At 42.9% G+C, this 27,713-nt stretch overlaps 1 protein-coding gene and 1 pseudogene across 1 annotated transcript; one reads left to right on the forward strand and one right to left on the reverse strand.

The window, feature by feature from the left end:
- Window positions 1-6,961: 6,961 nt before the first annotated feature.
- On the forward strand, window positions 6,962-7,906 carry LOC109269171 (olfactory receptor 6V1). The gene has a single exon (XM_053897187.1). The coding sequence runs from the start codon at window positions 6,962-6,964 to the stop codon at window positions 7,904-7,906; it is 945 nt and encodes a 314-aa protein (XP_053753162.1).
- A 9,257-nt stretch (window positions 7,907-17,163) lies between these two features.
- Window positions 17,164-27,713, reverse strand: part of LOC109269190 (olfactory receptor 2F1-like) — a 334,098-nt pseudogene continuing 323,548 nt past the window's right edge.

A 27,713-nucleotide genomic window follows, 5' to 3' on the forward strand; every position in this document is an offset into this window, starting at 1 on the left:
GAGTTGTTAATATTCGCCATTCTGACTGGTGTGAGGTGGTATCTCATTGTGGTTTTGATTTGTATTTCCCTGATGATGAGTGATGTTGAACATTTTTTCATGTGCCTGTTAGCCATCTGGATGTCTCCTTTGGAAAATGGAGTTTCATAGTATTGTTGTCTGAAAATATGCACGGTATGATCTCGATTTTTTTGTACTTGTTAAAGGCTGATTTGTGTCCCAGTATGTGGTCTATTCTGGAGAATGTTCCATGTGCACTCGAAAAGAATGTGTATTCCTCTGCTTTAGGATGAAATGTTCTGAATATAATTGTTAAGTCCCTCTGGTTCAGTGTGTCATTCAAAGCCATTGTTTCCTTGTTGGTTTTCTGCTTAGATGATCTCTCCGTTGATGAAACTGGGGTGTTGAAGTCCCCTACTATTATGGTATTATTATCAATGAGTTTCTTTATGTTTGTGATTAATTGATTTATATATTTGTGTTTCTTCACACTGGGGGCATAAATGTTTATAATTGTTAGATCTTGGTGGATAGACCCTTTGATTATAATACAATGCCCTTCTTTGTCTTTTGTTACAGGATTTATTTTAAAATCTAAAGTGTCTGAAATATGATATAATGCCCTTCTGTATCTCTTATTATAGGATTTATTTTAAAATCTAGATTGTCTGATATAAGTGTGGCTACTCTGGCTTTCTTTTGGTGACCATTAGCATGATACATGGTTCTCCATCCCCTTACTTTCAATCTGACGGTATCTTTAGGTCTAAAATTGGTCTCTTGTAAGCAGCATATATAGATGGATCTTGTTTTCTTATCAATTCTGTTACTCTATGTCTTTTGATTGGACAGTTTAGTCCATTGACATTTAGAGTGAGTACTGAAACATATGAACTTATTGCCATTGTGTTGTTTGTAGAGTTGGAGTTTCTGGTGGTGTTCTCTGGTCCTTTCTAGTCTTTCTTACTTTAAACCTTTTTTGTTTTGTTTCATCTTTTCTCCCCTCAGAGAGTCCCCTTAAAATTTCTTGCAGGGCTGGTTTAGTGCTCATGAATTCCTTTAGTTTTTGTTTGTCTGGGAAACTCTTTGTCTCTCCTACTTTGAATGACAACCTTGATGGATAAAGAATTCTTGGCTACATATTTTTTTTTATGATTCAGCATGTTGAAAATATCCTGCCACTCTTTTCTGGCCTGCCAGATTTCTGTGAATAGGTTTGTTGTGAACCTGATCTGTCTTCCCTTATAGGTTAAGGACTTTCTTTTTTCTTGCTGTTTTATAATCCTTTACTTATCTGTGTATTTTGTGAATTTGACTATGATATGCCTCGTTGATGGTCGTTTTTTGTTGAATCTAATGGGGGTTCTCTGTGCTTCTCAGATTTTGATGTCTGTGTCTTTCCCCAGGTTGGGAACACTTTCTACTATGGTTTGCTCACATAAATCTTCCACCCCTTTTTCTCTCTCTTCTTCTGCGACCCCTATGATTCAGATGTTATTCCTTTTTAATGAGTCACTGAGTTCTCTAATTCTTATATTGTGCTCTTTTGCCTTAGTTCCCCCTCCTTTTTTTCTGCTTCATTATTCTCCTTGTTTGTCTTCTATATCACTGATCATTGCTCTGCTTCATCTATCCTTGCCTCCATGGCATCCATTCGAGATTGCATCTCAGTTATAGCATTTTTAATTTCGTTTTGACTAGATATTACTTCTTTTATCTTAGCAGAAAGGGATTCTATGTTTTTTTTGACCCCAGCTAGTATTCTTATGATCATGATTCTAAATTCTGGTTTAGACATCTTGCTTATATCTGTGTTGATTAAGTCCCTGGCTGTCAGGACTTTCTTCCTGTTCTTTCTTTTGGGGTGAAATCCTTCATTTCATCATTTTGGAGGAAGAAAAAGAATAAAATAAATAAGTAAATTAAAAAAATTAAAAACAACACAAAAAATCAAGTAAAGGAAGCTAGATCCTTGGTGTGTTTTGGTCTGGTTGTTGAAAGAAGCTTGGTAGAATAGAGGAGGAAAAAGGCAAAAAAAAGAAAAGAAATAAAGGTGAAAAACAGTAAGAAAATATTTTTAAAATTTTTGTAATTGTATACAATAAAATAGAGTAAAATTAAATGAAGAAAGTAAAATAGACTAAAAACTTCACACACACACAAATAAAAAATATAGTAGGAAAAAATGAAGAAAAATGTTTTTTACAAAAATGGAAAATAAAAATAATTTTTTTCTCTTTCTCTATCCAAGAATAAGAAAAGAAAAAAATGGATAGACCAGCAAACAGAATGAAATCTGAGTAAAATTACATCCAGTTTCCCCAGAAGTCAAACTATTTAGCACTTTATAGTCTGTAAACTAAGCAAGTGGAGAGACTTGTGATGGTCCTCTAGGGCTTGGTTGGCACAGTTGGTCAGGGTTTGGTGTAATGGCTCGGTTCTCCACTAGGTGGCTCTCTTTAGCTTACTTGGGTGGATCAGTTTGGCGCATGTATGCGTGTATGCACATGCACAGGAGAGGTGAAAATGGCATCACCCACTTTCTGTGCTATCACCAACCAGCAATCAAGCACCCCTCCTTTTTCTCTGGCTTCCATCCACTCCCCACTTCTACACTGTCCATGACCAAGCCTTCAGCCTACCAAGAAGCCCTTCTCTCCCAAATTTTATCTCATATAGGGCTGTGTTTCTAAACCTCTCACTTCTAGGGCCCTTCAGTTTGAACCTGCTCCGACCCTCTAGAGGAGGGTCTCGCCAAGGAATCGTGGGGTGCCATCCTGCCCCCAGGAACACTCACACAACTGTGCCACTGCAGAGGTCCAGAGACTGCATCCCGTTGCCAGTCCACCCCAGAAACATTTCATGCAATCATGTATCAGCAGTGGTTCAGGGATTATGGTAAAGCACAACACACATCTGGCATCAGGCTTCATGGCACCCTAGCATCCTTGTTCCAACACCAGCAAACATGGCTATAATTGGTGGTCTACTGGGACCTTTGCCTGTGGGGAGGCTGTGGGGAGACTGAATGCTTTCCCTTTAGGAAAGATGGGAAGGAAGGCAATGATATCCATTCTCACTACTTCTATTCAACATTGTATTGGAAGTCTTAGCTAATGCAATAAAGCAAGATAATGAAATAAAAAGCATAGAATTAGAAAATAAAAATAATAAAACTATTTATTTACATATGACATAACCTTATATGTAAAAAATCCTAAAATGTCCACAAAAAAATACTAGAACTAACAAGTTGTTATTAAGGTCACAGGACAAAGGCTAAGTATATAAAAATCTGTTGTATTGCTATACACCAGCAATAAACATTAGAAATGGAAATAAAATCTATAATATACAATAGTATCCAAAAATATGAGAGACTAAAGGATATATTTAACAAACTATGTGCAAGAAATAAAGTCATAAAACATTACTGAAAGAAATTAAAGACCTAAATAGATGAAGAAATATTCTAAATCAGAAGACTCGATTTTATTATAAAGCCAATTCTTTCTAATCTAGTCTAAAGGTTCAACACAAATTCAACCAAAATCCCAGAGCCGTGGGGCACCTGGGTGGCTCAGTCCATTGAGTGTCTGACTCTTGAGTTCAGCTTGGGTCATGATCATGATCCCAGTGTTGTGAGATCAAGTGCCACTTCGGGCTCTGCACTGAGTGCTGAACATGGAGCTTGCTTAAGGTTCTCTTTCTCCCTCTGCCACTCTCTCCTGCTCATGTGGGTTCTCTCTCTCTCTCTCTCTCTCAAATAAATTTTTTTTTTCAAATACCAGAACTGTTACTTTGGCTTTAACATTGAGAAGGTGACTCTAAGATTTATATGTAAATGTAAAGGATCTAGAGTAGCCAAATAATTTTTAAAAAGCACAAAGCTGGGGGACTCACAAATCTTACTTAAAGACTTCTTACAAAGCTACAATAATTGAGACAGTATGTTATTGACATGATATCATGTAGATCAGTAGACATATACACCAATGAAATAGTACAGAGAATTCAGACACAGACTCAGACATGTATTTTCAATTTATTTTAATAGTATATACTAAGTGTTGAGTGAGTAGCAATATGCTCCTTTCTACATTATCCCCCATTTCTGTCCAGACATAAAATCTTCCTTGCAATCAAAGCTTTGCCCTAAAAACTCAGTTCTAGACTCAGGTCCTACAGAAAGATTGCCAGGCCATCTGTCCAGCTTTGTGGGTCTTAAACTTGGGATCCACTTGTACTGTCTTCATAGAAAAGCTTTTGCTTCATATCCCTTTGTTATTATTTGTCTGTGGGTGGGGCTAAGTTGGGTGGCATCTATAAAGTCTGAACTTCTCTGAGGTGAAGGATGTTACTCAGAGTTAACTGGGGAGCTTGATCCTTTATCTATGCTATGTTGCCTTCACCTTCATCCCTCCCTAAGGTGTACATCTTCTCACAAAAGTCAGAGACAGGCCCTTCAGGTTGCTCAGCTCCCAAGATGTTTCTATCAGCGGCCATGGCTCCAAGAGGAGGATATCTCTTCTTAAGCTTACTGTTTCAATTCCCCAACTTCTACAGATGACACTGGAGAGTTCAGACAAGAGCGTGATGTGGTCCAATACCTACATTCCCTACTTCTCCTGATCTCAAAATCCTGGATCTGGGAGGGAGACAAAATCTCCAAATGAAAACTGTATCTAACCCTCACTATCTATCCAGTCTGCCATAATTTTAATCCAGGAAGGGTCAGAAAGCAAGCACTGCCATGGACCAACCTAAGCCATCAGCTGCTTAGGTGTATCTAGGTCTCTATCCCTTTCTTCATTCACATCTTTTTCTCAAATGTTACTTACTCAGAACACAGGAGTTCTCATTATTCTAAAGAAAAACAATAGTGCCTCTTAATCCCCAGAGTATTCCTTGTTTTCCCATCATTCCCCTGAAGAACACTGCTGGAGTCTTTTCCATCCAATGTATGCTTAGCTCTAAACCACATCAAGAAACCAGGGACTTGGAGACATGGTGGGTAGAGAGAATCAAGAACACTTATCATTGGGAGGAAAGGGGCAAAGACAGCACCTTTCTCCTCTGGTCTCATCAAAGTTGCTGCCCAGGGCTTTATGGTGACACGGGGTAAGTCTTTAATTAGGAAATCAGTAGAGGACTGGAGATATTGTAGCTTGTGGAGCCACTCACCTAGCAGTACAGAAGCCCCTTACTACTCCTGCCAGCTGTAACACACTAACCAAGGGTAGTGGACCATATATCTCATGTCACTCATGTTACAGAGTGAACCCATTAGGCAGAAATCTCCAGACGTGAATTTCTTAATGTGAGCAGCTCAAGAAAACACTCAAAGTAAGTGGCTTAGGTTTGCATATGGGTTGAGCTCCTGTGCAGCACAGACATCAAAATTGGGTTTCAATTGATCAGTTCTGGATGTAGATTTTAGACCTACTGTTAGGGTTTATTAGTAGGATGGATAGAAGCTAATGGAGGGACAAAGCCTCTTCTTTAAATTGGAAGGCCATTGCTAGTGGCCAAGTCACAGCCTCAGATGAAGCTTTTAATGGGGCCAGAGAGAGAGCCAGAGTATAAGTATAACTATTCACAGCTTTGCTCTTTCCACTTCTGATAGTTTGTATTATAGTGTTTATTTCCTTTGACAATTGGAAAAATTTAAAGGTATCCTTTCAGTGAACTTAAAGTCTAAGGCAGCATAAAGTTGTAAAAATATTCACACACACACACACACACACACACACACACACACACACACACCATCTGTTGGCCTTCAGGAAGTGTGGAGAGATGATGGGACAGAAATTTTTGGCAGATCATTGGCAGCCATAGGATAATGATAGCAATGACCATAGTTGTTTGTGGAGCACTTGGTATGTGCCTGTCACTATACTAAGTAGTTCACTCATTTAATCTTCACAATAGCCCTAGAAGCCCTAGAAACCCAGTACTATCATTATCTTCATTTTATAGCTGAGTAAACTGAGGTTCAGAGAGCATGTTATAAAGAGAAGATTTATGTTCCACAAACAAGTTTCAGATCAGAATTCAAACACAGGTTCACAGCTTGTGCCCCAAACCACCATGCAAGAATGAGAGGAGTCAGGAGGGGAAGGGACACACTGCAGCAGCAAAACAGCACCAGGAGGTCGGATGCTAATGATCTTCTCATCACTGGCAGGGCAGCCACCTGGTTCTGAGGTTTATCTCCATGACCCTGTATGTCTTTTCTGCTTTCCATCTTGAATGCATATACTAGAGCCCAGCACCACCACCACCACCAAAGGAACCTAATTTATTAACACAAAACTCTGACTTCCCATTAATTTCATGATCATAGCTAGAGAAATGTGAATGAGTGAGAGTCCTCAATAGAGACATAGCCCAGAAAGACTTGAATGGACCCTTTAAAAGGAATCTTGGTTCACAGTCTCTGAGTCATGACACAGACCCCCTCCCCCAGTACCAACCCATACTTAAGGACTTGGGGGTGACTTATACTAATTCTCTCTTTCTTTCCATGTTTCCTCCCCTCCCTATCTTTCTGTTTCTCCCTCTCATACATTTGGTCTTCCTTTCTTAATTGTGTTCCAATTTTGTTTTCTTCTTTCCTTCTCCAGAAATGTTGATGTCTGCTGCTGTGTTGTCTTCCTTAATCCACTCCTCTCTGTTTTTCTCTCTCCATATCAATGGCTTTCAATGCTTTTAGTTCTAAGACTCCCTAAATGTATGATGCTCTCATACTCTCATTCTGTTTATCTCCTTCTTTCTGTTTCTCTCTCTGTTTATCACTTTCTGTTATCTCTCTGTTTATCGCTGACCATCTACTTGTCTTGCTCTCCCTGTTCATTTTGTTTCATGATCAGTGATATTCTCTCTCTCTCTCTCTCTCTCTCTCTCTCTCTCTCTCTCTCTCTGTTTCCTTCCCATACAGGCACCCAGCTCCTGGATCATGACAAATCTGAGCCACCCTTCTGAATTTGTGCTCTTGGGCTTCTCCTCTTTTGGTGAGCTGCAAGTTCTGCTGTGTGGGCCTTTCCTCATGCTTTATCTTCTTGCCTTCATGGGAAACACTGTCATCATAGTCACAGTCACAGCCAACACCAACGTACATACTCCCATGTACTTCTTCCCGGGTAACTTTTCACTGCTGGAGACCTTGGTGACCATAACTACAGTGCCTAGGATGCTTTCAGACCTGCTGGTCCCCTGCAAAGTCATTTCCTTCAATGGCTGCATGGCCCAGTTCTACTTCTACTTTTCCCTGGGTTCCACCTCCTTCCTCATCCTGTCAGACATGGCTCTTGACCACTTTGTGGCCATCTGCCATCCACTACGCTGTGGAACTTTGATGAGCTGGGATGTGTATATCCAGTTGGCAGGGGCTTCCTGGGCAGCTCCTTTCTTAGCCATGGTGCCCACTGTCTTCTTCCAGGCTTATGTCAGTTATTGCCATGACAACATCATTAACCACTTCTTCTGTGACAATGCACCTCTGCTGCAACTGTCCTGCTCAGATACCAGCCTGCAGGAATTCTGGGACTTTGTGATGGCCTTAGCCTTTGTCCTCAGTTCCTTCCTGGTTACCCTCATCTCCTATGGCTATATTGTGACCACTGTGCTGAGGATCCCCTCTGCTAGCGGCCATCAGAAGGCTTTCTCAACCTGTGGATCCCACCTCACCCTGGTCTTCATTGGCTACAGGTCTGGCACCGTCTTCCTTCATGTCAGGTCTGGCAAAGAACATTCTATGGAAGTCAACAAGACCATAGCCTTGGTGACATCAGTCCTCACCCCCTTTCTCAATATCTTTATCCTTACCCTCTGCAATGAGACAGTCAAGGCAGTGCTACAGGGGCAGATGCAGAGGCTTAAAGGCCTCTACAAGGCGCTATGATGAGCCTGAGGAACCTGGCCAGCTTCAGTCAAGTAGGTCTGTGAGGAGGCAGAGTACCAGACTGGGTGGGAAGACTACTACCTGAATTTCTTTAGGGTTTTTCCTCTGTGCTTCTGTGTGGTAACTACAGTGAGTCCCCAGTGCTACCCTGTCTGGCTCTCACAGGCCACCATGGAAGCGCTCCCCATACTCACTAGTAGCTACAAGAACTCTGAAAGTAGCTCAAAGCCTGGGGAGCCAGAGGTAAGACTTTCAATACAAGGAAGTACATGGGCTTTCCATTCAAGGACAGCAGCCAAGAAGTATTCTCCAATCAAGAAATATTATCCACTGTGTGTGTGTGTGTGTGTGTGTGTGTGTGTGAAATTCCTGAAAGATTTGGGATGAAACATCTGCTCCACTCTCTTTCCCTCCCAACTATAATCTGAAATTTTAAAAAGTCTCCAACTACTTTGACCTCAGACTCATGGTTTTCTCTTAGCTTTTAACTATCCTGGGTTTTGTAAAACAGCCCCAATTTAAAATATTCTGCCTGTTTCTACAAATACATTTTAATTTACCAAACTGCATTTCTCAGCAAATGATGATGACTTCACTCATCAAGAGAGTACTCCTAGCCCCACTTATTTTAAGACAACAAAAACTACTAATTTACCACAAATGTCCAGAGTTTTACAAGTCTACTATGTGAAAATAAACAAGGCAGGGAATTGTACGCTCTTTTGGTGGACACATAGTGTCTAGCTTTGGAGATGTGGCCCACTTGGTGGCCCTTTGGTTCTCACTATACACTTCCAGTGTCACCTCAGGCTAAGCCCCTCCTAACAGAAGTGTCCCTTTGTCTGACTTTCCAAAACACTCATTTCTTGCTTGCTGAGCTGGCCCTCACTCAAATCAGAGGGTGTCTTTAGGTTCCTGGTTTCAGCTTCTGGTTGAAAGTGTTGCATCTCCTCAATAACACATCAGAGCAATGACTGATGTTTGCTGTTGCCCAAACGGATTTATTTTCTCTAATTATCCTCTGCTCACCACCTCAGAGAGTAAATATTTATAGAATAAGTGGAAGGAGGATAAGAAAGTAAGATTAACTTTACCGATAATGACTTAGTTTTTTATATATGTGTATATATACACATATATATTCACACTTTATAAACCACTTTATACATGTTTTCCATTTGGTTTTATCCTCATAGTAAAATTCAGTTAAATAAAGAATCACTGATCACTCACCATGAGCAAAGCACTCTGCTTAGCACTGGTCATTAGAGATCAAAGAAATGTGGATTCTAACCTCAAAAGTTTTCTCCACCTGCGAGAGAGAGGAAAAGCTATAATGAATTCTAAAACGTTTTGAGAAGGGGTTCTCCCACTTAAAATGAGTGTCATAAAGACAGCCCAGAAGGGAAATGCCAATTCTTGGGCTGCAGCTAGGCAGTACTTTGACACACTCAAGAGAAGGAAAAATATAGTTGAGAAAAAAAAGAACTGGTCAAAGTGATGGCAGAGCTAACAGTAGAATCTGTTTCTTCAAACTTCTTTTCCACCTCTTCATCCTCAGAAATTCTTCAGAGTTGGGTTAATTAAATGTTGGAATCTCCAGGATCTGAAGCCACTCCACGTAGACTCCTCCAGCCTCTAATTCAGGGTATATCCGTCTGGTTCCCATCAGGTGTATACAATTGCAATTGCAGTAATTCTACCAACTCCTTCATAACAATAGTTGGATGTTCCATACCCCTCACTTGAAAGAAACATACTGTCAGAAAGCAATTGTAGAATCAGTCACTTTTAAATATTTGTATTCCATTTATTGTAATAGTATCCCCAAACATTTGAAAGATAACAGATAACACTTGTACGTGCAAGAAATAGTTTTATTCAGCCCAGACATTACGTTCATTGCCAGGTAGATTCCCACTTCCTTTGCTACACAGGTTCCCCCTGCCCCACCCACCATCGAAAAATACAGCATTCTTATGAAACCTCTCCTAAACTGAAATGGCATAAAGCAAAGAAGAAATTACCATTAATTTGTATGAACATTTTTTGAGCATTCCCAGAAACACAAAAAATAATCTCATAGGCTTTTCTGGTGTCTTAGGACACATCTTGCTAAGAGATGCACAAAGTAAATCGAGAGAAAGCGTGGATGCTCACTCAGGTCACAGCTCTGGCAGCTGGATGCTGACACGCTGAGTGTGGTTCCTGGGAAAGAAGTTCAGTGGCACCATGCTCACTGCTTGGGGTGTGCACTACCTCTGCAACAGCTTGCGCAGAACAAATGCCCAGCGCTATTTCTGCTTTTCTCCTTTTCTTGTAAAAGCAAAAATCCTCTTCCAATTTCTTTTTTAAAAATGTTTATTTATTTATTTAGAGAGAGAGCACAAGCAGGGGAGAGGCAGAGGGAGAGTGAGAGAGAGAGACAATCCCATGCAGGCTTCGCATCCAATGCAAATCCTCAAATCCCAAGGCAGGGCTTGACCTCACTAACTGTGAGATCATGACCCCAGCTGAAATCAAGAGTCGGATGCTTAACCAACTGAGCCACCCAGGTGTGCCCCAATTTCTTAAGATTAGTGAAAACAGGTACTAATGTAGGTCTTTTGGAAAAGTGAAGTGGTGCAACAAAAGCTTTCAAAAAGCAGGGAATATCTGTAATACCATGTTTCTCAGGAGATGGGAACAATTGAGTTCATTGTTAGTCTCATAAGATCATTTGCTTTAAGAGCATTTGACAGAAGGCAACAGCCTTCCCACTCCACAGAAGTGGTTTCAATGGAACATAATTGCAGGGTGGTAGGAGGACAGGACTGTAACACCCAGAACTGATTTAATTATAGGTAGAATCAAGGCTAGATTTCAGGACTCTACAATGCCTGCCCTACCCCAAGGTACCTCCATTTGCCTGGCATCCCAGTTGCAGAGACAACCATGTTCCAGTAAGCAACCAGAAGAAATACAGGACTCTGAATGGCTAACATAAGAAACAATTGTTGGGGCACCTGGGTGGCTCAGTCGGCCAAGCAGCCAACTCTTGATTTCAGCTCAGGTTATGATCTCACAGTTGGTGGGATCGAGCCCCGAGTCAGCACTGTCAGTGCAGAGCCTGCTTGGGATTCTCTCTCCCCCTCCCTCTCTGCCTTTCTCTTTTCAAAATAAATAAACTTAAAAAAAAAAAAAAAGCAATTGTCACACATGTAAATCCCAATAGGAAGCCAAAAAGCAAAATTATTTCGTCTGGTTGGCAGGACAGGGGAGCAAGATAGAGTATGGGAATTTTGATGAAGGAAGATAAAGGAATTGAATCATGTTTCAAATACAAGTCAGGCTTGGGTCCTACAGTGGCCAGCAGGTAGCAACAAGTCCCTGCATACACAGGATTTTGGAAGTTTGGTAAGGTGTAAAACCCTCTAAGGCCGAGTTGGGAAATTTCAGTGTTGTCTATAGGGATCATGTTGACATCAGTCCAGTTCACCACTTATTTATGCTCTCACTTTCTGAATATAAATATGGTCCTTCCAACAATGCCTCACAGATACTGAAGAAAGGTGGCAGTGGTCCAGTGGTCTGCTGGTAAATGTTTAACCACCCTCTCTCTAATTGTAGCATTTTCTGACCTCCAGTATTTGCCAATTTCCCTGGTGTCAGTTTCACCCCCATCCAGTCCAGTTTCAAACTACTAACATGAGGCCAACACCTTCAGTAGCATAGATAAAAGTAAAATGTAGTGAAGTAATTATGAGTTTTGAATTCTTGTTACCTTTGTTTTTCACATAATCTGTTTGATTGTAAGATTCTACTATTTAATTTTTAATAATGTTCTGTTACTTTCCTGAAAACTTAACAGTCAGTTCTCGAGAGGGCTCCAGAGCATCACTGTAGCATTCTGCCTCTGGGTTTTCCCTTGGATCCTGTTCCCCATTCAACCCAGAATCTTTGTCATTCTCCTTCCCTTGAGTCAGATACATCCCAAGTCCTATGGAAGCAAACTTCAAGGAACTGTCCTTTCACAGAACTATTCCTAAGCTCTTTCTGAACTTCCTTGGGTCATGTTCAAAACTGCAAACAATAAAATTCCAGCACTGAAGAGAAACAGTACCTTTTGTGAATACAGTATAATTGCCCAAGCGTGCAAAGGTTTCCACATCAATGCCCTCTGTACCCACTCCCAAGTTCGTTGTAAAACAGTTGTGTCCTGTGAGTTCAGTGAGTGCATTATCCTTCAGAGGACACTTACAAATTCCCCCTGAGAGACCTGGATCTGTTTTGTGAAAATATCCAGGACCATTCTCCAGAGTCATTCATTAATTCCATCTCCCTGTGCTTTCATTGCCCATGTAACATGCCATTTTTATGTCTACATTATTTTACATATCGGCTGCTTCTCTCTGGAATTCACATTTCCCCTCCTCAGACTGTGAAGTGGCTCTTCATACTTCAAAGCTCAACTCAGATAATACCATGTTTGAGAATACTTTCAATTTAACCAAGGAAAATCAGGCACCCCCTCCCTGTATTTCCAGGGTGCTTTGCATATCTTAGTAACTAACTACATAGTTTTGTTTTCCCACACAAAATTCTGAGCTCCTTAAGTTAGGTCCCATTTCTTACATGCCTTTGTATCTCCTATGCCTAGGACACAGATGTTCAATAAATGCTAGCTGTCTTTGGGAACAAGGTTTGCAGATGAATTTGGAATATGAGTAGACACTGTAACACTGAGGGAGGGGAGGGTAGGTGATGGGCATTGAAGAGGGCATCTTTTGGGATGAGCACCGGGTGTTGTATGGAAACTAATTTGACAATAAATTTCATATAATAATTAAAAGAAAGAAGTAAACAACACATAAGAAGAACTTATCCCACTGCACTCTATCCAGTTAGCAGTCTATCCTAGTGCCACAACCAGTTCCAAGACCCACTTAACAACAGGGACCAGAGGAAGCAATGTGGACAGCGGGTGAGAGGTCTAGAAATAGTTCAATGGCTGGACATAAGGTTTCATCTTAAAACTGAGACCGCTATAGCAAAGACAGGGGCTGCCTCGCAGCTGGGAGTGCGCCATGCCTAGACTTGGCTCCAGCAGGTCTCCTTGCTGACCTGCGAAGTGTCCCACAGCGGGGAGGCCTGCAGTGAGAGGAGGTGTGCCTGGATGGCCCACACACTGCCTTGCAATTCCAAGAGGCAATGATTTAGTCACATCGTGACTCTAAACCTGGGGAGACTTGCATACACCCACTTTGCCCTAGAACTGGTGTCCTTAGATTCCTTCCAGCAAGATGGAAAAGTCTGTTATCAGTATTTCTTGGCTTAAGTCTAACCAGGCTTATGTCTTATCTGATATTGTGCACACTGAGAGTCCCTGTCACATTAAGACAAATGTATGGAACCAAAACATCTCTAGGTCAAGGCCACACAGAATTCTAACAGCAAATCACAGGCTGGACCATTGGCCTAAGTTTCTCAAGAAATTTAAAGTCATGGGGCACTTGGGTGGCTCAGTTGGTTAAGCATCCTTCTCTTGATTTCGGCGCAGGTCATGATCACACAGTTCAGTTCATGACGTTGAGCCATGCCACAGGCTCTGCACTGACAGCACGGGGCCTGCTTGGGATTCTCTCTCTCCCTCTCCTTCTTTCCCTCCCTCACTCACATGAGTTCGAGCTTGAGCTCTTTCAAAGAAGAAGGAGAAAGAGGAGGAGGAAGTGGAGGAGGAGGACGAAGAGGAAGAAGAAAAGGAGAAGAAGTAGTTTAAAGTCAGACCAGAATAAAAGTCTCAGGGCTTAAATCCTGGTTACCATCTCCAGAAATAGGCCCTGGGATAAAAGTCCTGAAGGGAGGATGGCTCTGGTAATCGCAAGCACATGCCCCCTTCCAGTGCCTTTCACAGTATTGCCACCAAGACAAGGACTTTCGTACACAATTTCCTGATTGAAACTTCCACCAGCAGATTGTCTAGATCAGTGCTCCTCAAATATTAGGGTGCATATAAATCATCCAGGGGGTCTGTTAAAATGCAGATCTGTGGGGTGCCTGGGTGGCTCAGTCAGTTGAGCATCTGATTCTTGGTCAGGTCTGACTCTCAGCTCAGGTCATGATCTCACAACTCGTGAGTTTAAGCTCCACATCAGGCTCTGTGCTGACAGTGCAGAACCTGCTTGAGATTCTCTCTCCCTCTCTCTACCCCTCCCCCCCCCCGAAATAAATAAATAAATAAACTTTAAAAAAATGCAGATTCTGTTTCAGCAGGTCTAGAGTGGGGCCCGAGGTTCAGCATTCTGTATTAAGGGAGAGGACAGTGCTGTTCCAAGCATCACACAGGTAATTTTGTTGGGAATGTCATTGATGAAGTTTTGGGGTGATGGGGGTTTCGTAGGGACTGGAGTCAAAGGCCAAGAAAGAATTCTTGGAGATGTCTTTGGTGCAAAAAGGTGATTTTATTAAAGCATGGGGACAGGACCCATGGGCAGGAAGAGCTGCACTGGGGTCATGATGGGTAACTCACTATATACTCTCAGGTTGGGAGGGGGTCAGGGATAGAGTATGTCTCTAAGGAATTTTGGAAGCAAGGTCTCCAGGACCTTGAGAGGCTAGCTGTTGCTAGGGAAATGCCATTTATTACCATTTAATACAACCTCGGTCATGAGACCCTTCAGATATATATCAGGGGGCCATAAGCTTGGAGTGTGATTGCCAGCATATATCTTGGGACAGTTGAGATAAAGGAAACTGACTTACAGGATCCTTGATGTTGGGATAATGTTAAGCTAAGGTTCTCTTTTCCCCCCAGCAAAGTGTCATCCTTGAGGCAGCTGAGCTCCTACAGGGAGGTCACTCTGCCGGTTTCAAGGACTTGTCAATGGGCTATAGGCAGTAAGGGAATTTAATTTTTCATTTGTCTTAGTTTCCGGCATTACCACAGCAAGCATTTAAACCCCTTTCCTTTGTTCCTTTGTTCTTAGGTAGCCAGGAGTGTCTGAGGAATATCACAAATATTCTACCTGAGGGGGTGGGGGGCAGGGTGCTAGCCTGTATTTTGCCCTCAGCTTGCCCCAAGCTCCCTCATCATCATGACTGTGTGATGCTGTATGAGGGGGTGATTACTGTGGAGCCCCAAGGCAAGCTATACCCTCCCAATCTGACCAGTCAGATATCTCACTGCTAAGATCACACCATGAAAAAGAGGCAATAGATGGCTGTAGACTGTTGATTATTTTTAATTTTTTAAGGGAATGTGCAGAAATGAGAGAGTAGCAGCAGGAAGGAATCTCTCAGGAGGCAAATCTGAGCGGATTTGTGTGCTGATTACTTTAGGAGGAAAAGCTGAAGGAAAGTGTTTGCATATCAGAAGGAGATAATTGCTTCCCATTTAGTTCTTAAGTTTTTTCACCAAGTTTGCAAAGAGAGTAAGCAATTAGTCCCTTGAGAGGTGGAGGAGAGAAAGTTCTAAGGATGAAAAACTGTTTTCCCTGCTGCCCTTTACCACAGAATCAAAAGTATCTGCCCCCTTTTGGAGAGACCCACAAATGGTAATTTGTCCTATGGTAGTTAAAAAAAGAGCTTAATTGGATGTCAAGCTCCCCAGTAATAACCAGAGACTCATGCCTCTGGGTGGGGGCCCCCAGACGTGTTCCCCTCCACCACCCCTTTCTCCACAGCTGTGGCTCTACAGCGTGGCCCCTCTGTGGGCCTATCCATGCTACACATTAGGACTACGACCTCTCCTATAGGTATCCTGTGGGCATGATGACGTTTTGGGGTGGTAGTGGGGTTCGGAGTTGATGGCCAAGAAAGAATTCTTGAGATGTCTTTGGTGCAAAAAGGTAATTTTATTAAAGCACGGAGACAGGGCCCGTGGGCAGAAAGAGCTGCACTGGGGTCGTGAAGAGTGACTGGTTACATACTATGGATTTGGGGAGGTAAAGGCAAATGAGAAGTTTCCAAGGAGATTTGCATATGTTAAAGAAGACTCACAGGATGCTGGAGGCCAAGCTATGGTCAAGCTAAAATTGTTTTCCCTCTAGCAAAGCATTAACATTAAGACAGTGGGAGTTCCTGGAAGAATGTTTTCCTCTGCCTGCCTCAAGTATTTGTCAATGGGCTGTAGGTTATAAGGAAATCTAATTTTTCCTTCTTGCCTTTGTTCCCCATATCACTATGGAGGGGTGACGTTGGGGTTCCAGGAAACTGAGTCCACAGGTTTCTGCAGATTAGGCTATTGATAAGATTGCCTTTTTCTTGTCATTTAATAAGATATTTGTAAACAGATGGAGACCCATTCCTCTATGATGTGATCTCTACCAGTTAACCATATGTTTTCTTTCCTTTCCTTTGCTCATAGGCAGCCAGGAGTGCCTGAGGAATATCACACATATCCCACCTACACCTGGTGTGTGTATGTGTGTGTGTGCGCGCGCGCACAGCGTCCGCACGCATACGCACACTCTAGCTTGTACTTTGCCTGCAGCCTGCATTATGCTCCCTCATCAGGCAGAACTAGCTTCAGAAGTAGGAAGAAGTTTGCATCTACTCTTTGTCCTGTTCTGCAAATCCCAGCCCAAGTCCAGATTCACCCTGATACGAGAAATCAGACACTAGAGCTACTCCCACTCCCACATCTCCCCCGACTTCCTAAACCATTCCCAAACTGCCAGGGAAAGCCTTCCCCCGCCTTGCCCTACCCCCCTGTTATTCATAACCCCAATACCACCCCACTTCTTCCCTCTCAACTGGCTTGCACTATCTTTGCTTTACCACCAGGGCCCTGGTGACCTCCTGTCCGGGCTGCTTCCGGGAAAGCCAAACACAGAGGGCCCTCGCTCTGGGACATGGACCTAAGATTCTGTCAGAGAAGACAGTTGCTAATGCATGTGAAGGAGAAAGCTGCCAGCGTGGGAGCAATGGTCCAGCTTCCCTTTCTTTCTTGAGTGCATAAAAAGGATAAAGTCTAGGCCTGGAGCCCTCAGGACCTCTCTGTGGAAGGTGCTGAGAAAGTGGCCCCTAGAGAGTCATTTCTATTTAAAAACAAGGGATTTTGAGGGGCTGGACAGAAGTGGGCCTCCTGGGTATAAGTAGTGCTTCTGCTTCAGGAATAATCCCCAAAGAAACGGTCCTAATGAGAGGCATGGAGTTTCTTCTCTTTGGGGGATGCCAGGCCACTCTGCTCTTCTCAGAGAAACTCCCATTTTCAGAACCCTATCCTACACTCTGAAGCCAGTTCATGAGAAAGAAATACACCCCCCAAAGAATTTGCAGACAAAGAAATGTAAAGGAATGTAAACAAAACCATACAGCCAGACTGGGAAGGAGAGATTTTAATAGCACATTTTTATAATAATAGCCACATCTACAGAGTTTTTACTATGTACCAGACCCAGGACTGAGGGTTTTATTTGGATACTCTCTTTTAGTTGACATTATCATACTGTTTTCACTCCACAGCTCCCTCAAAATCATCTCCTCCTTGTTTATCTCAGGCTCACATATACTTGCCTTGGAATCATTCAGATGATGTAAGCTCATTAGTTCTCTGTAGTGAGTGAGTGGGGGATAAAGGGAGCAGGAGAGATGAAGAAGGAGACTGAGGAGCTCCAGCATGGGTGCCCAGGTGCCCACCTGCAGTGGAGGATCCTTACTCCTGTGATTTGACAGGTGTTCTCTGGCCTTCTCATCCACAGGCTGCTGGGTCTCTGAGGAGGAGACTTTTGGTCATATCTCCAATGACCTCCTTGACCTTCTCATTCCGGAAGGTGAAGATGAGGGGATTCAGGAAAGGGGTCACCACTGCAGTCATCAGAGCCACCACTTTGTTGAAGTGTGTGGAGTGGCCCTTGCCTGGCCTCACATAGATGAAGATGGCACTACCATAGCCCAGAACCACCACAGTGAGGTGGGAGGCACAGGTGGAGAAGGCTTTCTGGTGCCTAGAGAAAGAGGGGATGTGTAGCACTGCAGCCACAATGAGGATGTAGGACACTATGAACAGCAGCATGGTGGCCAGCATGAAGAGCAAGGACAGGAAGAAATCCATGCACTCAACGTGGCAGGCGTCAGAGCAGGAAAGCTTGAGAAGTGGGGCAGAGTCACAAAAGTGGTGGTCGATGACATTAGGGCCACAGAACCAGAGCCGTGTTTTCTGCAGGATCAGGGAGATGATGGAGACAAAGCCAACCACCCAGCAGACTGCCGCCAGCTTCGTACACACTGGACCATTCATGATGGTTGGGTAGTGTCGAGGGTGGCAGATGGCCATATAGTGATCAAAGGCCATGACTGTGAGAATCAGAAAGTTAGTGGAACCCAAGGAGAAGTAAAAGAGAGACTGGATCAGGCACTCAGCCAGGGAAATGGTCTTCTGAGGGACAGCAGGTCTGCCAGCATCCTAGGAACCACAGTGGAGGTGACCAGCATCTCCATAAGGGAGAAGTTACAGAGGAAGAAGTACATGGGTGAGTGGAGGCAGGAGTCAAGTCATGTGAGGGTAATAATGGCCAGGTTCTCCAGCACTGTCAGCACACACATCAAAAGGATGAATGCAAACAGTAGGACCTGGAACTCATGGAGGTGTGACAATCCCAGCAGTAAAAATCCCCTAACCACACAGAAGTTACTCATCGCACTTGATGCCAGTTCTCTGTACTACCTATGAGAAGCCAGGAAATCTTAGTGGGAAGTCACCATCAACACCTGTCTTGACTATGCTCTCTGATGGCTGGCCTGGCCCCTCAAGCATACTAACCAGCATGCATGGTTAATCTCAGAGTCCAGAAGATATATTCCCAAAGGGCAAGAACTAACAAGTTCTGATTAACCTGTCCAGGAGTTGGACAGGTGTTATCAAACTCCTACACTCTTTTTCTATTGTATTCCATCAGTCATCATTCCATTCAACACATTTGTTAAACTCCAACTCTGTGTAAGAATTTTGGTGGGTCTTGTAAACACTCCCTAACTACCATATTTAACAGCAACATGCAGAAGAATGAAACTAGACCACTTTCTTACACCATACACAAAAATAACTCAAAATGGATGAAAGACCTGAATGTGAGACAGGAAACCATCAAAACCCTGGAGGAGAAAGCGGGAAAAAAAACCTCTCTGACCTCATCCGCAGCAATTTCTCACTTGACACATCTCCAAAGGCAAGGGAATTAAAAGCTAAAATGAACTATTGGGACCTCGTGAAGATAAAAAGCTTCTGCACTGCAAAGGAAACAATCAACAAAACTAAAAGGCAACCAATGGAATGGGAAAAGATATTTGCAAATGACATATCAGACAAAGGGCCAGTATCAAAAATCTATAAAGAACTCACCAAACTCCACACCCGAAAAACAAATAATCCAGTGAAGAAATGGGCAGAAGACATGAATAGACACTTCTCTAAAGAAGACATCCAGATGGCAAACAGGCACATGAAAAGATGTTCAACATCACTCCTCACCAGGGAAATACAAATCAAAACCACACTAAGATATCACGCCAGTCAGAGTGGCTAAAATGAACAAATCAGGAGACTATAGATGCTAGAGAGGATGTGGAGAAACGGGAACCCTCTTGCACTGTTGGTGGGAATGCAAACTGGTGCAGCTGCTCTGGAAAACAGTGTGGAGGTTCCTCAAAAAATTAACAATAGATCTACCCCATGACCCAGCAAAAGCACTGCTAGGAATTTACCCAAGGGATACAGGAGTACTGATGCATAGGGGCACTTGTGCCCCAATGTTTAGAGCAGCACTTTCAACAATAGCCAAATTATGGAAAGAGCCTACATGTCCATCAACTGATGAATGGATAAAGAAGTTGTGGTTTATATATACAATGGAATACTACTTGGCAATGAGAAAGAATGAAATATGGCTTTTTGTAGAAACGTGGATGGAACTGGAGAGTGTTATGCTAAGTGAAATAAGTCATATAGAGAAAGGCAGATACCATATGTTTTCACTCTTATGTGGATCTTGAGAAACTTAACAGAAGACCAAGGGGGAGGGGAATGGGGAAAAAAAAGTTACAGAGAGGGAAGGAGGCAAACCATAAGAGACTCTTAAAAACTGAGAATAACCTGAGGGTTGATGGAGAGCTGGGAGGGAGGGGAAAGTGGGTAATGGGCATTGAGGGGGGCACCTGTTGGGAAGAGCACTGGGTGTTATATAGAAACCAATTTGACAATAAATTTCATATAAAAGAAACCCAAAAAACAAAAAATAAAATAAAATAATTTATCAATTTAAAAAAAACTACCATATTTAATGGTCATTTCCTTGTAATAATACTTGCTGTGAGTGAAGTTCTTTCCATGTGCTTGGAACTGTGCTAGGAACCTTATATTTGACTTCTTTTCATCTTTTGTGCTCAATCTCATCTTTCTTGTGGTCTCTGTGACATTTCAGGCTATGAATAACCCATTTTTGAAACTACTTCCACCCTTGACTACAAGGACTGCCCACTCCAAGTGCTCTTTGTGTTCTTCTCTCAACTATTTCCTCCTTCAGAAATCTCTCTTCTTCCTTAACTATAACAATCTAGAAAATATAAATGAATCTCAAATCAGCATTCTTATTCTCAACCCACATCTCTGATTGTCTGCTAACTACCACAATATACTCACCATGTATAAAAATACACACATAATCCTCCCCTTCCCCAAAGCCCAGATCATGTTCATCATTCCGCAATCCCCCAGTCATCCAGGCTTGTCATCTGGAAGGGATCTCTGGTTTTCCCTACCTTCTTCTAACCCACTTGAACTGCCATCCTTAGAAATATTTTTTTAATCTGCACTCCCCCTTTCTTTTTCCCGTAGCCCCCAAGTTCAAGAACTTGTTTCCTCTTAATCACTGCAACAGCATTCTTAATGGATTCCCCTTTTTTTAATGTTTATTTATGTATTGTGAGAGAGACCGCACGCACAGGTTGGGGAGGGACAGAGAGGGAGAGAGAGAATCCCAAGCAGGCTTTGCACTGTCAGCACAGAGACCAACACAGGACTCACTCTCATGAACTGTGAGATCATGACCAGAGCCAAAATCAAGAGTCAGACACAACTGACGTGAGCCACCCAGGCGCCCCATGACTTTCTCATTTATAGATTTCTCTGTATCTGACCTACCCACATACTACTGTTATATTTATGTTTCTAAGGTATTATGTCCACAGGCTCTTTTTGTAACAATCTAAGGCAATGTGATTTCATTTATACATTACTCTCAAGATCAATTAATCAAACTAGTTAGCCATCTACCTTGTATCCATACAGTAAAAGGCTAGAAGGATGTATTTTAAATCACTAATGGGCGATCTTGGGTGTGGATTATAGACAGTTCAATGTGTATCTATATCTATACCAATCTTTATCTTGTTTGTTTTCCAAATTCTTTTCCTTTAGATGCATATTACTTCAGTGATCAGAAGAAACTTTTTTAAAACCAACAACAACATCTATTCCTTCTCTTGTCTGCTAAATCAGGCACATACTCCCCCTGGCTATCCTAGCCTTACACAGCTCTACCCACCTACCCTTCCAACCTCACCCTTACCTCTTTCTTGCCACACACTTCACGCTATCACCAGACTGGACCACTGGCTATTCTCCAAATGTTAACTCCAACCTGCTTTCACAAACTCTTCCTTATTGTTCTCTATGCTTGGAATACCCTGTCCTGCCATTATTGCCTGACAAATTCTTGTGTTAGTTAAAGAATGAAGTCCCCTTCAGGGACTGTCTCAAATATCCCTCCTTTATGAAGTTTCATCCCCCATTCAGATGTGAACTCACTCTTCCTGGAATTCCCACCTGTGGAAGTTAGCCTGTCTCCCTTGCATTATAGTTATTCTTGTGCCAGCCTTCTTTCAAACACCTGTTTCTCAGTGGCAGCGCTCTCTTGTCATCTTCATAGTCCTCCCAATACCCGGCAACATGTCTTACACAATGTATGTTCTTAGTACATCTTAGCTAAACAAATCAATGAGTACCTCTATCGAGTTTTCATTCCAAATCCTGAGAAGAAAAGTTTGACAAATGGAAATGCATGTTCTTTAATGATTACTCGTGCGTGTGCATTGTGGGCTTTAACAGACAAGCAATGAGGCAATCATGACCTGCCAATTTCTTATCAGAAAAAGGAAAATGTGACCAGGTGTGTTTCAGAATCCACTCCCAGAGGGTCTAGGCAGCACCCTGTGACCAAATACTGTACAATACTATTTCTCCAGCAAAATACATAAATATTCACACCTAACAGAAGAGATAGAGGCTACAAAGAGCCTCAAGTTGGTAAGTTCAGATCAATGATCAGGAAAAACTCTTTTAAACACCACCAACAACACCTACTCCTTCTCTTATCTTCTAAGGCAAGCATATACACAAAATTAGAAAGAACTTTCAGTTGTCAAAGCATTTTGATACAGAATTGTGGACATGGAGTGGTGAATGGGGAGACCCCACTCACTGAGTGCCACCATGCACTGGTTTCTGTGCTGCGACCAAGCTGTGAGATGGTGACTATCTCCGCATCACAGGTGATAAAAACTGAGGCTCAGGATGTTTAAGGACCTCAATCCCAAGTCATGCAGTTAATAAATGTACATCTGGGATTTGAATCCAGGGTTTTCTGACTCAAGTACCTATTTGTTTAATCACAATGTCAAATACACAGAATCTACAAAATTTATGAACACAGTGCCCTATCAATTTCTGGACACAGAATCCAAAGCCTATTACTTACATTTGCAAATGGAAAAAGTATTTAGTAAATGGTAAATTAAGCAATATATTAAAGAGTAAGTTCCCATGATCAGCTGTTGACTAGCAGTGATGAGTAGGAGACAGGGAGGGTGTCCTTTCCCCGCAGAAAGGATCGAACGTGATCTCTAAGGCTACCACAGGACGAGTCAGAGGTTCAGCCCTCAATACTCCATCTCTCATTGAGAGACAGGGGGCTTGGGCCCCCAGGAGGCTGCTTCTCCACGACAACCTTCCTGATTGTGATCTCTCCCTACGCACTCCCATATTGACATGGCTCATACTCTGCAGGTGTTATAAATGCCTGAGCAAGAATGAGAAATTCAACCCATGGGCCTATTATGGTTTATTCACCATCACTGCCACCTGAAGGGCAACATATTTCTTACCTGACAGGTGTCTGTGACAAAGCATCCTGCAGTTCCACAGTCTAAAACATTTGAAGTCCTGCAATCAGGGATGAAAACGTTGATTCAGAGGTGACTCTGAAGTCAGGAACACTCCGTTCAGTGCAGTGTCCTTCACAAACAGGCCTCCAGCACAGCCCCCATTACTACACCCTCCTCCAAACCCCTCTTGCCTTCCTCCCACCAACCCCTCTCCAGCCTACTGGACATTTCACCTCAGACTTTTCCCTTCCTATTCAAGACCTTGCCTCCCCGCTCAGCTTGGATAACTTGGTACCCTCCCCTTTGTCCATGATGGACTACCATCTTCCTCATGTTGCTTCCAGACTCTGAGCCACCATTCCCCCCCAAGTCCAACTCAGCCATCTGGCCCACAGCTCAGGACATGCCCCCCGGAGCATGTTTTAGGACCTGATGTACTTATTGAATAATGTTACATCTCAAGTTCTTATTTGTCAAAACTGATTGTTTAACACAGGCAAAACTGACATAAGCAAGGTTCAACTTGAACATAGAACTAGCTTTCCTCTGCATCAGTGTCTGCTGCAAGCAGATTTTCCTCAGTGCAGCTTCTGCGATACCCCTTGGAGCATCCCGCTCCCTCCCTTGCTACAGAATACATCTTTTCTCAGGCCCAGGGGTCCCACATCCTCCTGGTTTCTCCAATCAGAAGACAATGCAGTGTCCCATCAAAGCAGGCCAATGGCAGCTTTAACCTTCACAAAGTAGGCTGGCGAAGGCTTTTGTTGGCTATGCAGCACATGCTTTCGTCTAGGCCACACATTACCTGTACTCGAACGTCTGGACTCCCTGGTATGTTCTCAGTTTCCCTCACACATTTCTGGTAAAGATTCTCTCAGGTAAGAGATCCTGTTCATCCCTATCCAAATTCTTTGTGCTGTAGATTTTGCTGTTCAGATTTCTGTTACAGTGTCACCTAGTAGAGAGCTCACCTGTCTGTGTATATTAACCCCCCAGAGACATGGCACCTGTTTGAAAACCCCCCTGCCTTGTTATGCATCTTACTGTCTCTCCACATCAACCCTCTCAATTCTTCTGACTGAATTATTCTTATGCTTTTTGACTTTTTAAATATTTGTTTGTTTGTTTGTTTGTTTGTTTGTTTGTTTGTTTTTGAGGGAGGGCGAGAGAGAGGCAGGGAGAGAGGGAGACAAGAGAATCCCAAGCAAGTGCCACACTGTCAGCACAGAGACTGACATGGGGCTTGAACTCATGAACCATGAGATTATGACCTGAGCTGAAATCAAGAGTGGGATGCTTAATCGACTGAGCCACCCAGGTGCCCCATGCTTTTTGACTTTTGAAACAACTTTCTCACCCTGGAAATAACTCTTTCTTTAACAACTTGGAATTCAGAGCGGTTAGCATACCATCACCATGATTATTTGTACCAGTGGTTTTGGTCACCAGTGTCATGGGACATGCCGAGCTTCTGGAGGGAATGAAAGAGCAGGGGTGAGGAATGGGACAGAGGGGCAAGCAGAGAAAGTCACTGAATATCACCTTATGGTTCACAGGCTTTTGCAAGGGCAGGTGACAGAGGGAGGACACAGAGTAAACAGCACACTGGGGCCAGCAGACTGGATGGCAACAAGAATTAAAGCCTCAAAAAGAAGACAGAGATGCATCAAGAAGGAACCTAGACAGAGCTTCCCTTGAACCCGGGTCTCTTAGGGTGGGGCAGAAGGAGTGGGGCTGGAAGAAGACCCCTAGGTCTTCCCCAAGAGAGAGAACAGAATGAGGCCAAGGCAGGGAGTGGGGTCCTGTCATGGGATTCATTGCTGCACTGAAATCAGCAATAGCCCAGTGTGCAAGAGGACACAGGAAACTCAAATCATTCATTCATGCACTCATTCAGTCAGAAAAATATGATTGACTGTGTCAGATACTGTTGGTGTTCAAGGGATATGGTGGTGAACAAAATAGTTCCAGGCCTTACAGCCAAGTTGAAAAAAACAGACAATAAATAAGTTTTAAATGACAACCCGTGACAAATGCTGTGATGGCAATGAAAGGAGCATGAAAGAGGCTGAGGGGAAGGTAGGGGACTTACCAGTGGTAGGTCTCATCCTGCCACCCAGGTCCAGACGCAAGATTCAGCAGTGGTGGGTGGCACACAGGGGACAACAAGGCAAGTGAAATGGGTTGAATGGAGCCAAGAGGTCCTCCTCAAACTCTCTATAGGCACAGTTTCCAAACCTAGGATCTCTGGGGCAGTCTGCAGTAAATGAAGATAACACAACACCAGGACGGAAACACTCCACCTTACCTGGGACCCTTTCTCCATATCCCCTTCCTCCTGCTCTTTAGGCACTACTGGTGTTAGATCTGAAACCAAAAGGCACTGGGAAAGGTGGAAGCCTCCAGCCCTTCTCACACACGCTGATGGTGTGCTCCTACAGGGTTGAATAGGAGCACGATAGTGGTTCCCAAGGAGCAGCTGTCTCCACTGGACACTTGGGCACATCCCAGCATTATACTCAGTTTGGGAAACGTGAGCTCAAGGAAAAAGGCAGACTACTGTGAGTCCACAGGGGCCTCCTGGGGAACCCTGACTATTCTCTCTCACTCTCTCCTGTCTCCTGTGGGCATAGAGCTCAGTGTGCCCCAATAGTCCTAGGATCTGGGCTCTGCAGGGGGGGTGGGGTGAGGAGAAGAGAGAGTGAGGACAAGGAGCTGGGCACCAGATGTTTTAGACACAGACAGTAGAGGAGCAAAAACAGTGGGCTAAGAGATCTCCCTGTCTCTGGTCACCCTGGAGGGAAAAACAGGGTCCAAAACAGAGAAATCCTGAAGTAGTAAAAACATTTCTTTTAAAAAATAGGAATCACCAGGACCTGAGCATCAAGATATTGAGTGGGGTTCACTCTCATGCTTAAGAATAATCTTCAGAGCATCTTCTCTCAGGGCCTCAGTTTGCCCACATATAACAGGGGACTCAAAATCTAAACGTACATTCCTGAGCGGGAGGGGGACCCACCAATGAAGGAATCATGGCCATGGTCACTAGAGAAAGATATTAACTGAAACCAAAATGAAACACTGAGGACCTGTTTACAGTTATGAAATAGTAATTATACATATGCACGTACACATAGTATTTGTAATTTTGTATATTACATAAATTTATGAAGAAATGAAAAACTATGGCAAAGAAACACTAATAGAGTTATGATTCCATTGTCATGAATACCAAAGCCAAAGGTATTTTATATCTCTTTATCAGCAAGACCAGCTTCCCTGGCTTTTCCACTCAGCCAAGGACATGCATCACTTCCAGTGCCTAAGGAATCAGGAAATTACATAGTCCTTCTTCCTTGTCCCTTGTTCTCTCTCATATAGCAATAATACCTTTACCACGTGCTTCCCACAGGCATTGTCTCATTTGATTCTTTAAACAACCCTGTGAATAGCTGTTTCTGAGGTTTTCATTTCTCTGCTGATGGTACAGAGGAAGCCCTTACTCTAGGACACACACCTACTTCGTGGTACCTGGGTTTGAACCCCAAACTGCAAAGAACAGATGATCTTTGATTTGTGTACTTTAGACTTTTGTAGTACACGACCTTGTGCACATTCTATGCTGGCATACCTAATTCACCTTTCACACTGCTGAATTCATATATCTGCTCATCTATGAACATTTCAAGTATCACATATGGCATCCCCTGCCACCTAAATATTCAGTTTTGTCTGTGCTATTATTTAAGTATTTTGCTGAAAAATAATAAAAAGTGAAAATTGAAAATGAAAAGTAATGATGCCTGTGTTTTTTTTAAGTATAAGTCTCAGGGGCACCTGGGTGCCTCTGTCAGTTGAGTGTCTGACTCTTGATTTCAGCTCAGGTCATGATCTCACTGTTCATGGGATAAAGCCCCACATCAGTTTCCACATTGGTAGCATGGAGCCTGCTTGGATTCTCTTTCTCTCCCTCTCGTTCTGCCCTCCCCACTCACATTCACACTCTCTCTTTCTCTCTGAAAATAAATAAACTTAAAAAAAAAAGCATAAGTCTCATAAATGTAATCAAACAAAACAAAGTTGGTTATCATTAGGTATGGTAAGAATGGGGCATCTTTTAGCCTCAATCCACAGTTCACTGAACCTAAGTTGGTTGATTGTATGCTCAAATGAGAAAAAAGAACAAAATTAAATAATATTTTTTGAAATCTTGGGATACATTATCTGAACAGGGATAAATCAGCTAGAAATAGCTTGAGAGCAGAGAGTATCTCTTGGGTGGATTCATCAATAGAGGTAGAAAGGGAGAAAGATGTCACACTAAAGATGTGCTGAGATGAACATAGGAAAAGCCAAAACCGTGAGTTTTATTGGAGATATATACTGTTGGGGGGTGGGAGGGGTATGCCTGGGTGCCTCAGTCAGTTAAGCATCTGACTCTTGATTTAGGTTCAGGTCATGATCCCAGGATTGTGGGATCAGGCCCTGTGTGGAGCTCTGCACTGAGTTTGGAGGCTGCTTAAGAGTCCTTCTCTCCCTCTGCCCCTCTCCACTCCCACCCTCTCGTGCGCATGCTCTAAAAAAATAAATAAAATAAAATCATACTGTATGTGTATATGTTTTTAAATCTGGAATCAAAGGACATACTAAGTAAAAAAAGGACCTCCTA

This window comes from Panthera pardus, unplaced genomic scaffold (assembly GCF_024362965.1).
Source record: "Panthera pardus isolate Hobbes unplaced genomic scaffold, ASM2436296v1 HiC_scaffold_8, whole genome shotgun sequence".
Taxonomy (NCBI): Eukaryota; Metazoa; Chordata; class Mammalia; order Carnivora; family Felidae; genus Panthera; species Panthera pardus.